Genomic DNA, 14,028 nt, shown 5'->3' with positions numbered 1-14,028 from the left:
GGCCTCCGCATACTGTGAGAGCCTTCCCCTTATTTTCAGGGGTAAGGCTCTGGACCTGGTGTCATTGACCTTTCTTAGAGGGATGAGAACTGGAGGTTTGATTTTGCCTAGTTCCCGTAATTTCTGTCTTGATCCCTGAAAGAATTTCTGAGATGAGGCTCCTCCTGAGTATTGATGAAAATGCCTAGAGCCACGAAAATTAGACCGTCCCGGACCTCTAAAGGTTTACAGTTTGTTGTCAGGTTTTGGACGACGATCTGTCACACTAGTGATAAGATCGTCCAAACCCCTTCTCAAATGACATTTGTCCTTTGAAGGGAAGCCTGCTGAGTGTAGCCCTGGAGGTGGAATCTCCTGTCTGTTGCCTTATCCAGATCCTTCTGCAGGCTGAGATTAAGTCAAGACTTTTCTCATAACCCTGCCGATGTCATAGAGAACATCAGCCACATAATCCACTCCTGCCAGCATAAGCTGGGGCAGAGGCTCACCCTCCACTAGGGAAAACCCATGCATTTTGGTGTGACAAGCACACATCACAAAGGCCACTGCAGCCACTCTGAATCCCAAGGCTAGCGCTTCAAATTGCCTCTTTAGGACCACATCCACTCTGTGATCCTGTGTATCCTTTAAGACTATGCCTCCCTCACTTGATAGGGACGTGTGCTTGGTCATCTGCACCACCAAGGAATTTACATTAGGCTCAGCAAACATCTGATGTCACTCCTGTGTTAGAGGAAACAGCTTAGTCATTGATTTTGCTACCTATAAGGAACCCTCAAGAGCATCCCAGTGCTCTGTGACTGAAACACTCATACCAACATGCCAAAGAAAGGACATGGGCTGTGATCTCATTCTGCTCAGGAAAGAACACTGTGTTGACGGGGCCTGCTGGATGTCTAACTGTAACTCCCTCAGAGATTCATTAAAGAGCTCTAACAGTGCCGTAGGCTAAAATAGCCAGCGTACCAAGGGTCTTCCCCCTATCGAGGACCACAACTGTTTCCTCCATAGATGCTCCTGCTTGCAACCCTGTATCTCCCAGCAGGGAAGACTCGCCCTGCAACAGCAAGGGCATACAGATTGACTCCTCGTCTTCCGAGTTCCTGTCGGACCAGTCCACAGGAACATGGCCAGCCTCTGAAATCGAGATGAATGCGCCTGGGAGCCCAAGCCCCCTTGTGTTACCTCTAGCTCGCTGCCAGACCACTTAAGAGGATCTCGGCTGTCCAAATAAGCTCTCCACATCAAATTAACAAATTCAGGAGAAAAAGCTTTACTAGGCAGTTCTGAATCACCCTAGGTAACTCCACCTTACATCTCTTGGGCTCTCTACGCCATTGTGCTGAAGTAAGCTGTTGTCCCAGGGCTCTGGAAGGGATTTTATCCTGGCAGACAGAGACCTCCTAATGTTTCCTCAAACCAAGACCAGAGGAATGGCTAAGCCCAAACCTCCTGCCCCTCCTTCGCATGGTGAGACATGTGGTCTCTTCAGTTGCCCACCCTGCGCAAATCTGGTATGAATTAGGGGTAAAAGAGCCCGAGGATTCCATCCCTGCAGTTTTGAGGCAAAAAAAGGTGTTTTTAAGGTTCTGTACAGTTATTTGTGCGGAAGAGGGGTGGGAAAAATAATAGACATAATAATATTTTCTTATGCTGGAGTGTCCTTACATTTTCCTAGGATTAAGGATTTACTGGCTGCATATAACTCATTTAAGAATAACTGCTCTGATGAAATGTGCCCAATTTAATGAGAGTACTTGCCTGGTTGGGGGGGGGGGGGGTTCTTACACTATACTGTAACTTCAAAATCTGCTGTCAATGTATTTTGCAAGTTGGATTATGTATATTATTTATTTTTACTGACAATAAAAATAATTTAAAATAAAAAAAAAATGTAATACTTATATGAGTAAGCACCAAAAGACGTATTCTGTAAGGGTGTGTCTAAGTAACACTGCAGACAAATACAATGGGGGGGGGGGCATATTTGTGGGTGGAGCACTCTCACACTCTTGTTGCATTTAAGCACACCTGGTATACCAGGTTTATGGGTGGTTTACTGCATGCCCTTAAACTGAATAGTAGCTTATCAAAAAAAAAAAAAAAGATGTTTGACTGTAAGAAAGGAAAAAGGGTCTCAAATATTGATAGACTTTGGATTGGCTTTTAATTCCATCTCAGTTATATTGTTGGTTTACTGCATGCACAGCAATGTCAAGTTACGCTAGCATTCTATAACAGAATCCAAGTACCCAGATATTGTTATATAATAGGCTCTCACATGAAGCACATAAAAGAATTTTATGCTCACTTATAGAATTGCGTCACAAGTATTTACAGTCAAACCTCGGTTTGCGAGTAACGCGGTTTGCGAGTGTTTTGCAAGATGAGCAAAATATTCCCACAAATCTTACCTTGCAAACTGAGTGCCGTCCCAATACATGAGCTCTCAGCTCCCGAATTAAACTGGCTGCTGTCCCGTGTAAGCATATGCACGAGCTCTCAGCTCCCAAATTTTAAGCTGGCCACCGTCCCGATAATGCGCGCGTCAAGTATAAGCTGCCGTGCTCATCGACATTGTGCGTGCTTATATGTGACGCGTGCATTATCAGGCTGGCAGCCAGCTTAAAATTCGGGAGCTGAGAGCTCATGCTTACACAGGATGGCAGATGGCTTAATTTGGGAGCTGAGAGGCACTGGCGGACGGCAGAGGCAATGCTTGAAGCGGGAGGGCAGCTGTACGGGAAGTCACCCTGCTGAAGGGGCTGTGGCACCCGGGCATCATCCAGGCAGGTACCCACCCCTGGGCCACTATAGCAAACCTTGCTTGTGGAATGAATCATCTGAGTTTACATTATGGCCTATGGGGAACTTTGCTTTGATATACGAATGCTTTGGATTTTGAGCATGCTTCTGGAACGAATTATGCTCGTAAACCAAGGTAACACTACATGATTTCAGAATGGACTGGAGTAGCTGCCTGATGGCTAGGGCAATGGGTTAAAAACCAGGGAAGTCAGAGTTCACTATAACTTTTCTTGTGACTTTGGGCAAGTCACTTAACTCTCCATTACCTCAAGTACAAACTTAATAGTCCTCAGGTGTCAAGGAAATACGTACTGTATCTGAATGTAACTTACTATATTTAGGTCTATACATTTTACTATTTATGAAAAAAATACTACAGTCAAAGCGGATACAAATGTCTGCAGGTACTTTTTCTACAGAGAACATATTCAAAAGTAAAGTATTCACATCTTTTTCCTCTAAGAATTGGCATAAAGCCCACAAGTAAAACTACAGAATTTGCATCACTGTAAGCTGTTTAAAATTACCTACTTTCTATACAACATTTGACGTTTTGGTAGATCAGAATTAAAATTCATGCTAAGAAAAAAATTTCTCTAGAGTAGAAGTAAAAACAAATCTGTATTTTTCCTTTAGATGCATACTGTATATTCAGGATTGTAATATCTCAGTACCTTCCTTCATCCAGAGATGTTTCACTGGCAGTACTATCATCAAATACTTCAAGTGGATTTCCATTAGCAGACATAACCGGCTGCTCATTAGACTTAGGAGGAGTTAGTTTTGAAATCCATTTTTTACTTTGATTTTTTGAACCATTTTCCCCAACTGATGGCAGATTGTTCCTTAAAATTAATAAATCAAACTTCAGTACTTTAAAATAAATTACTTTAAAGTAAGAAACACATATTAGAGTGCATAAACAGAAGACACGAAAGATAGAAGAAACAGTCCTAACTGTATTAAGTGTCACAGCCTGATTTCAAAGAACGTACATCTTACACCTTATGTGCTACAAAAGGAAACTCTCTTTGAATATACAATGAATATATAAAGACAAGCACTAGTAGTCAATTTGAGAGACTGAAATCATATCCTAGGTCATTTTAGAAGCACTGTTCTATACATGGATATTCCAACACACTGATGTCTAAACTTCCTAAACTTCAAAAGTGCAATCTCAGAACAGGTTGGAGCAAAAAGTAAATGCAGTGAAAACATTGAAAATGGCCAGAGGAATGTTGGGGCATGTCATGAGTGGTATAGCCTTGATGTCTATCACCAGTCTGGGTAGCATGTCGACATGCAGGCAAAGCAAAAATAACATCGAGATTTAGACAAATAAGTGTTGCTATGACATAACCCTATGATTCCTTGTGTTAATGCTCACTAGAGGAAAGAGAGAGTCTGCAATTCAAATGCCATCAATTCACCTAAGTCTGTCTGTCTAACTCCAATCACCTCCACCCATCTTCTGGAGCCCAGCTTTCACTCCTCAGCCCTCTTCACTGCTACCTTTTTGCATACCCACCAATGTGCATCTTCCACTTCCATCCCTGACTCTGCACATCCACTTCTCTGTTCCTAGCACCATATGCAATCTATTTCTATAACTGCTTGTGTGTGCAAGTGAGGTGGTGACTGTAAGAAGTGACTTGTCTATCAGTGTCTGTACTGTTGCACTGTCTGCCAATTTGAGTGATGGTGGTGGGAGTTGAAGGCCATGAGGCTCCAGAATGTCTGGGCTGTTGAGGCCATGCTGCATTAGGTAATCTGAGGAGGGGAAGACCAATAGGCCACATCCTTACCAGAGGATATATAGGCCCAGTACACAGTTCCTTGACCTCACTGAGGAGCAGTGAATAGGGAGCTTCCACTTTAAAAAAGCAGGTATTCATCACCTCTGCCCCAACACTTACAAGAGACAAACCATATCCATCCATCTCAAAGTCACTTCTGCACGAGTCTCTCTTACTACTGGCAGTTTCCAGACTATCCTGGCAGCCACTGCAAGCCTCAGCCAATCAGTCATCTCCCACTGCATCACACAGTTCCTTATGGCCCTCCTCACACAGCCCACTGCATAGCATTCCATCAGACCCAGCTGCAGACAACACATATAACTTAATTCAATGAAATAGTTTTTTCCTCTCTATTCTTAGTATCATTGTATGTACTCATGTGGCCCTCAGGCTCCCAAAGGGAGAAAGCTCACCTACCACAACAGGAAGGCATTTTATTCTCTCAATATACAAGTTACTTGCAACCCACAGGGAGAGACTATTGGCCCTTTCCATGATTTCTTAGATTCTGGACTCATACATTCTGGCACACTTTGAGAGCAGATATCACTGGCTTTTGGCTCATAGGTCAGAAGCACATAGACTGACACCACCATAACCCCAAATGTTCTTGTACACAGCACCAACATGCAGGCAGCTGGTGCAGCAATCCACCACTTGACTCAACTATCCTACTTACCCCATTGTCCATTCTTTCATTCTCCCCATCTCACACAGGTGATCAGGGCTACCTACAGAGGAAGTAGCTAATGACCCCTTATGTTAGACCCAGAAATGAGGCAGAGCAGTGCTACAACAAAGCACACCAGGAAACCAGAGCCATCATCAAATATACCTTTGTGCTACTCAAGGCACAATTCAAGTGACTAGATTAATCCATATGGGAGCTGCTCTACAAAGCAGAAAAAATAGCTATAATATGTTCATGGCTTGTTGTAGCCTGTTCAATCTGACACTACAGTACAGTGTAGTACACCACTCTTTGAGGGACTGCAGACAGAAGATAGGATTTAGAAACATAGAAGCATGAAGGCAGATAAAGGCCAAATGGCCAATCAAGTCTAACAATCCATAATAACCATTATCTCTTCCTCTCTCTAAGAGATCCCATATGCCTATCCCCATGCTTTCTTGAATTCAGACACAGTCTTCTGTCTCCACCACCTCTTCCGGGAGTCTGTTCCACGCATCTGTCAGGTTTGTTAGTGGCCCCCACAATATTAGGTAGTAGGGGTTAAGTGAGAGGCGCCCTGACAGACGCCCGGCCTTGGGGGCTTGTCTCGGTCCTTCCTGATGATTTGGGTAAGTAGAATTCAATTTTTTTTTTATGTATAGAGTCAGCTAGAAATCAAAAGACCTTGGAAAACCCTTAGATTGATTGTACGTTAGACTGGATGACACACTGTTGAAAAGTTCCAGTAATATTGTGGGGTTTTATACTTATATCTCTGGTGAGATTTTATTTCTCAACAGACTTTGTAGTTTTGATTGATAGACAGAGTAAGATAGAAATCAAAAGACCTTTTGGAACCCTTAAATTGTTTTAGACTCGATGACACATTTGTGAAAAGTTTCAGTAATATTTTGGGTTTTATATTTGGTGAGATTTTACTATCAAAAGTCTTTGTAGTGTTGTTACCTGTGCCAGTTTGCATTGTATGATTTGCTATTATATGCTTGCTAGGGTGTTGCATGTAAGAATATTTGAGCTGCTCTGAAGAAAAGCAGGGTTCAAAGTGAAAACAGTCACTAAATTAAGACACGCCACATCTGTACTAATAACTTTTACTTTTTTACCTTGTGCTTTTAATTCTATTTCTTGTCAGTCTCTGCCCTGGTGAAAGGCCCAGTGCACACTGGACTGGAACTGGCAGCTGATACCTCTGCTCTTCTAACAGACTTCTTATATTTTTTCCTGCTAAACTTCTGCCTGTAAATTTCAGGCCTGACAGCGATTCTCAACCCGCGCACCGTACGGCGTGTGGCAGCAGCGGCGGCCCGACCTCCTCCGCACCGCGGCGGAAGGGAAGAAGGGCCTCGGCGCAGCTAGCGACAAAGGGGGGTGGTGGGAGCTCTCGTCTCTCTTCTTCGTTGGGGTAGGAGACAGAGAAGAGATAGACGGAGCTGATCCCGGGGCGGGGGACGCCCCCGGGAGGCCAGAGGAATGTGCCTTTTTTTCGACGGGCCCGAGAGACGCGCGAGAGAAGAAAGGGAGGGTCATTCGTTAAAGCCGGACCCTTTCCGTCTCGCGGCGCGTGGACCCCGAGAGCATACACCTGCCTGCGGGCTCACCCGGCTTTGTGGGTGACGGAGAGCCCGACCTGCCGGAACTTCTCGGCCTCGCTTCGCCGCAGACGGACTACGGGGGCCGTGACCTGGCCGCACGCAATCCTCTTTTTACTCGGAAAAGACCTGCACAACGAGGGAGGAACCGCTTTGCCTGAACACCGGACTCGCCGGCCCGCAAGGGCACTCCCCGTTAGGGTCTGATGCGCCAAATCGATCGGTGGGAACGGTGAAGGGCGAGAAGAAAAGAGACCCTGGTTTTGGGGGTTGTCTCCTTCCCCGGACGCCTTTTAAAAAAAAAAGAAGAAGAGGAAAAAAAAAAAAAAGAGCGAGATGACAGTGTGGGCATAAGTGTATTTTTTATGCCAATGACTCTTGCCTAACACACTTTACCTCGATTTTCTACCTATTAACTAAAGTCTCCCTCCTTCATAAGTGGGAGCATTTCAATCTCAAAGGCTACACACAGACAGGGACATTTAGAAGCCCATTCTCTCTCATGAAATATATGAGCAAGGCCCACGAACCAAGGCAGACTTCTGCAGCCTCAAATATGAACCCTTTTGATTTTCAAGAACTCACAGATATTGTACACAAATATTTTGACAAGAAAGGGGGTCCATATGAGGGTAATTTTCCAGAACAAATGGTTTCGCATTCTCAGGAGTTTAGAAAGAAAACAAATAAACGAAAATGCCTTTTCATTCAGGGGCTATGTAGAGGAGTTATTAGCCTAAGACAAGAAAATACTGACTTGAACACTCAGTGCCATCAGCTGTCCAAAGACTTAGATGAGGCACAAATTAATATATCCATGCTAAGAACCCAAATTGTTCAAGCTACAAATTCCTTTTTAGGTGTAAATGAACAATTAGAAGAGGCCAAGGCAGAATTAAAGTATTTAAAGTCAAAATGTGCCTCACAGGGACAGGTTAATGCTGTCTCCTCACAGATTCTGCCGTCTGCACCATTTCCACCCTTACCATATAATCCAGGTAGTCAGTTTATAGAGAAAAAGAACACTGTTTTTGTAGCAGGCCAGAGAAAAGGTAAACTAGCTACAGATGTAGAACAGGAAGAAGAACCCACAAATGAAGGTGAGGAAAATTCATTACCAGGCCAGAGCAATACCAATAGTACCCCTATAAGTGACACAGCTCCAGTAACTGTAGTGCTGCAGGGACATATGAAAGATAGTGACATTGAAAGAATAGTGGAGAAAGTGGGCCCTATGCCTTTTAACATAAATGAATGGTGCAAATGGGCTACTGACATACTGATTCACTGGGGTCTAGGGAAATACAAAAGGAACAATGCAGATTTTGATAAGCTTATGCACCTAGCCCTGGGTCCACATTATTATAAATTTGGGTCTCTTGTTCATCCATACCAATTTGTAAAGATGAGCATCGAACAACTATTTCGCTGCACCTCTTTGCAAGTACTTAGAACTCTTTCACCCCTGCCAACTGATACACTAGAGCAGTTTGCATATAGAGTGTGGGTAATACACGCTGTACTTAAAGAGAATGAACACTGGCCCATTTCTTCAGATTATGGTCAGAGAGAACATAAAGAATTCCTATTAGAATTATTATCTCCCGAGATTACTAAACACCTTCTGTTGTTCTCGGAGGACCCTAAAACTACACCTTTTGACACTTTACTGCTCAGGATTGGGTCTGTGTGGAAGACCCAGCCAGCTCAAATTATTTCAGTATCAGAAGCTAGAAGGTGGCGTGCTGAGGGAGCACCCCAACACAAGAAAACACCACACACAGGATAAGGGAAAGAAGTCAGACTCAGAATTCAGCTTGAGGTATGTGGCACCTTTGATATTGGACACTTCCGACTGCCCCAATGTTAATACTACCATAGAGGGTCAGGATAAATTAACTTTAATTGATACAGGGGCCAGAATCAGTTTTACAGATAGAGCGCCTCCTACTGGAGATCAGAAAAATATGGAAATTTGTGAGATTCAGGGTCTAAATGACAAAGCTTCAAAGTGTGTGTCTATCCCACAAAAGGAACAAATGAAAGACATTGTAGAAACTACTGCCAGCACGAATGAGAATACAGGCAAAGAAATAGTTGAAGTGGCTGGTCTTGCTTTGGGTACAGGAATTCTAAATGCTTCTAAACCTTTGGTTCATGAGGTTATTCCTGTGCAATTAGCCACAGTGTAGCATGCTAGTGCAGAAGCATGATCGTAGTATAACTCACTCAGAGGCTGCAGATCTTTCAGTTTGGGCACAAGATTGTGAGAAAAGGTACACAGAAATTTTGTTTGAGGGCAAAGATCCTGAACCACAAACACAGCATCCAGTACTTCCTCCAGCAACAGAACTGGTGCCTAAGATGGAAGAGAGGGGTCTGAGTGGACCTATCTCTTTAGCATGTGGCTCTCCAGCTTGGTCATTTGCTAAATCAGGGAGCTCCAGTAGGCGCACTATACACTCTCGGGCCCTAACTAAGACTTCAAAGCCCGTAGTACCAGTGGCAGCCTCTTACTCTGAAATGACTGTGACATTTAACCCTAAATGTGCATTTTTCTCTGTCCTAGACATGACTAATGATTTTTGGAATGTGCCCCTTGCCTCTGAATGCCAGGACACGACAGTGCAGACAAAAGAAGATACATCTAGTCTGCACCTGCCTCCTGCACCGCAGTACCCACTCCTCCGAGTGCAGTGGGATCCAGGTGGCAGACATGTGGTCCAGGTCGTCCTGAACGGAACATGGACAAAGTTTGTTTTAAGTGACCTTGAGGATGCTGCTAATTTAAAATGTTTTTTCTTTTTCTTAGCAGCAGTTCGGATATATAGCCATCCCAGACCAGTTTTGGCACAAAAATCTTTCTAGTGTTTCCCAAGGTTCCTCTTTATCACTGTAGAGATAGAGACGTTCCAAGGAAGATATTAGCTTTATGCCTTTTCTGAATATGAGATGGTTATGATATGCATTATTTGTACTACTCAGGTGTTCATCTTTGTTGTGTTTTTCTATAACAATGTGTTTATTTGCAGAGTTAAATTCAGCCCTGAACACTTGACAGATGGACGCCTAAAAATTTGTCTTATGTTGTCTATGCCATGTGTTCTGTCTTTTGTCTATTTGTTTTAGTTTAGGGGGTGCCCCAGGATATATAACATTGGCCATTTCTAGAGCTCTTTTCCCCATTTTTTTTTAACTAGCCCAATTGAGCAATGTTCTTTTTACCTATTGTTTCATATCCTAAATGTAGCTTAGTTAGGGGTTATATTTTTAAGCAAAGGTTTCACTTTATACCGTATTTATTCTATGCTCCTCACTAGATTCAGTACACATTTCTGACATTTTTTTTATATATATACATTCAGTACAGAATTATGGTCTCTCTGAAGTGCCATAATAGTTATAAATGCAGCACACAAAAACATATCTTTTTGGAATGTCTGATTAAGAACCTTAAGTACCTGAATATTGTCTGTCTTTTGCCATAACTATACCAAGTAAATGCATTAATATTGTTACATGTTGCCACATTCAGTACAGGCAAGAATCTTAAGTACCTGAATATTGTCTGTCTTTTGCCATAACTATACCAAGTAAATGCATTAATATTGTTACATGTTGCCACATTCAGTACAGGCAAGAATCTTAAGTACCTGAATATTGTCTGTCTTTTGCCATAACTATACCAAGTAAATGCATTAATATTGTTACATGTTGCCACATTCAGTACAGGCAACCTGGTCTCTCTCTCTCTCTCTCTCTCTCTCTCTCTATACATTCAGTACAGGCAACATGGTTTCGCTCTCATTTTCTATCTTTTTTTTGGATCACACTGGAGTACAGCTGCTGAATGATATCGGACTCTTTTCAAATCCCTCCCTGTATGCACAGACGTCATTTCATCTCAAGGGTGAACACCACTAGTTTCCAGTGACTGACAGATCCTGTGCAAACACCATTTCATTTCAAGTGTGAACCTCATCAGTTTAAAGAGACTGCCGGTTCCTGCTGGACTAATTCAGCTTCCTGCTCCCTGTCCGCAAAGATCTCCTACTCCTCTACTTCTTCACACACGTTGTACTACCTTGGAGCTGGACATTTTTGTTTTCACCTATTCTTTTCACAATGTTTCCTGTTCATCGGATATAGCCACCTTCCTAAGAACGCTTTGCTGTACAATTCCACCTATTTAACCTATTCTATGGACATTCCAGACTTTATTTCATATGCTGTGCATCCACTACCTCTTGGAATGGGGAATGAGACATTTCAAAAGCTGCTGAACTTTACTGAACTCCATACTTACATTGAACAACTTAAGAAAACCTCCAAAGAAGTGAATCATACTATCACTTTTGAAAATGGACACATTGCACAAACTGTAGAAAATTTGCTACGAGACGCTCATGTCTCAGTTTGGGAACTTTTCTTTGGGTATTCGCCCACTGCAAACCACGTATTTAATGTTTTAATTCACCCTATCATTATCTTAATTATTGTACAAATTTTGCTATGTATTATTATGATTTTCCTTTGCTGTAAAGTGAAACACATGTACATTTCTTTACAACGCATATCATACAAAGTTCCTTCTAACTTTTAAGGCAGTTATACATGAATTTCCAGTATCTTCTCTGACACTTGCTAATTTGGTTTTAATTTGGCATGGCCTATTGCATTGCCTTACCAGGGTCAGACATAATATTATCCCATATCCCGTACTTAGATACTCTCTCAGGACATCTTGGTACCTTTATACCTGAACCTCTTGAAAAAGTTTCCTGCATCCCTTATGCACCATTCATTCGCTCAACGACGGGTAAGATATAAGCATACTGGGATCCCCGCCCAGATGATGGCCTATACAACCTAAGACAGAGGTTTGAACTCATAATGGGAACTGTTTATCTTCATAGCTTGGAGATTCTGCAGGACAGGGGCGTGCGGCTATATGTTGGAGGTAAAAGAAGCATCTGCTAATTGCAGACTGGCTGTTTAAAGAAGGGTACCACAAGCTTGCCCTCATTTCAAAGAATAAAAATAAAATAAAATAAAAAAAGTATGGGAGATGTCAGCCTAGCTATCGCTACCATTCAGCATTTTTAGTTGGCATTACTTATGTCAGCGAAGGCCTATGGGAAATTATATCAATCTGACTCTGGCATGGGAATGCAGAGGGCAGGAAGACGGTTTTAAGTAGCCCTGATTGATATGTTTTAAGTATCCCTGATATGTTTCACGTAGCCCTGATTAAATCATGACTAGCTAAAAGGTGTTAATGTCTGATTAAGAGGGTGCTTAGGACAATGGGTCCAGGTGCACAGATCAAGAAGATAGGCTGCTTGAATGGGACAAAGAAGCCAGAGACTAATCCCATATCCATGCCTGCAAGTATCACACCCTCCTTTATCAATTAAATTAACCATTGTTTCAAACAGTTTACAAATTCTAAACAGAAAGATACTGGGACATACAATAGTTTCTATATTCATAATAAGATTCCAAGGTATAAAAGCCTCCTCTCTGCTCTATCAATCTATCTCTCTCTCTCTTGGGTCTTGGCTCTCTTGTCCTTTCTTTCTTTCTCTCTGCCTTTCCCTGGAACTTCATGCTTCCTTCTGGACTCTGTAAGGCAGGGAAACTGCTTTGCTCTCTGCTTAATTGTAATGCTTAATTGTTGTAATACCTATGAATACTACTTTTTTGTAAGCTTATTTCTATAATATATTCTTTATGGAATCACCTCTGGCTGTGCCTTTTTGATTCTACTTCCTGGTGAATCTTCAGTGAGGGAACTGAACCTGGGACCGGGCGTCTGTCAGGGCGCCTCTCACTTAACCCCTACCACCTAATATTGTGGGGGCCACTAACAAACCTGACAGCATCTACCACCCTTTCTGTAAAAAAGTATTTCCTTTGATTACTCCTGAGTCTATCACCTCTTAACTTTATCCTAGATGCTCTCTCATTCCAGAGCTTTCTTTCAAATGAAAGAGACTTGACTCATGCGCATTTACACCAAGTAGGTATTTAAACGTCTCTTTCATATCTCCCCTCTACCACCTTTCCTCCGAAGTATACATATTGAGATCTTTAGGTCTGTCCCCATATGCTTTATGATGGACTCCATCCTTTTTATATCTTTTTGAAAGTGTGGTTCTCAGTGATTTACTTACCTGAGGGCTTATACTCACCAAGGGGTTGATCACCCTGCCCTATCACTTCTAGTTTAAAGCTCTCTTCAGCAGATTAGCTAGCCTGCTGCCAAAGTTACACTTCTTCCCTTCTTTGATAGGTGCGCACCATCCCTACTCAGCAGCCCTTGGAAAATCATCCCATGGTCCAGGTAGCCAAAATGCTCTCGACGACACCATCCATCTTCAAGATGCGTACATCTTTGACCTGGCCCTTCCCTCGACAGGGCAGATGGACGAGAATACCACCTGAGCACCTGACTGATTTGCAGGTTTATTTTATATACTGCTATTTCACTGTGCAAAAAAATTTAAGCTGTTAACAATACATATATAAAACTTTGAAAATTAATCCTCTCTTCTACAAAGTCCGATAGCACAGGCTGTTATGGCAACTGCCTCGAAGCCCATAGGGATTTAAAGGGCTTTCAGGCTTTTACTGAGTGGTAGCTGCTAGTGTAGCTTTGTAAAAAGAAGGGAGTGGGGGATAGGAAAAAAACACCATAAAACGGACAGAAAAAGACCTAGCCCATAAACCACCCTGCATATTAGAATAACTTACAATTTTTTACAGTAAAATACATAATTAAAAATAAACCATTATAATAATACAGTAGAAAGTACAATACAGTACTCTCAGAAATGTGCCTTTTCACTAAACTAATCATTAAACAATTCAGTTCCATATGCTTGCTTAAACAATTTAGCATTCTTTACCTCAGGGATTACAAGCAAATTAGCCTAACTCGAACGTAACTCTTTTGCTGGATTATAAATTTGGTTAAAGTAACTAGGACACCAGTATGTAAGACTTTAAATACTAAATAAAGCATTTTAAATTGAATGTGATAGTAGACTGGTTGCCAATGGTTATCTATCATCAAAGGAGTCACATGATCGGATTTTCCACAACCAGTCATCATTTGACTTGCTATATTTTG

At 42.2% G+C, this 14,028-nt stretch overlaps 1 protein-coding gene across 1 annotated transcript in view; it reads right to left on the bottom strand.

Moving 5' to 3' along the window:
* The window catches only part of ANKRD26 (ankyrin repeat domain 26), a 307,904-nt gene that overhangs the window by 122,910 nt on the left and 170,966 nt on the right, over window positions 1–14,028 (bottom strand). Inside the window, exon 23 of the mRNA XM_033958897.1 lies at window positions 3,483–3,653. Coding sequence (XP_033814788.1) covers window positions 3,483–3,653 — 171 coding nt within the window. The remainder of the gene's footprint in view (window positions 1–3,482; window positions 3,654–14,028) is intronic.

Source organism: Geotrypetes seraphini, chromosome 9, assembly GCF_902459505.1.
Source record: "Geotrypetes seraphini chromosome 9, aGeoSer1.1, whole genome shotgun sequence".
NCBI classification, from domain to species: domain Eukaryota; kingdom Metazoa; phylum Chordata; class Amphibia; order Gymnophiona; family Dermophiidae; genus Geotrypetes; species Geotrypetes seraphini.
Note: the sequence above shows the minus strand (reverse complement) of the source record. Positions and strands in the feature narration are given on the sequence as shown.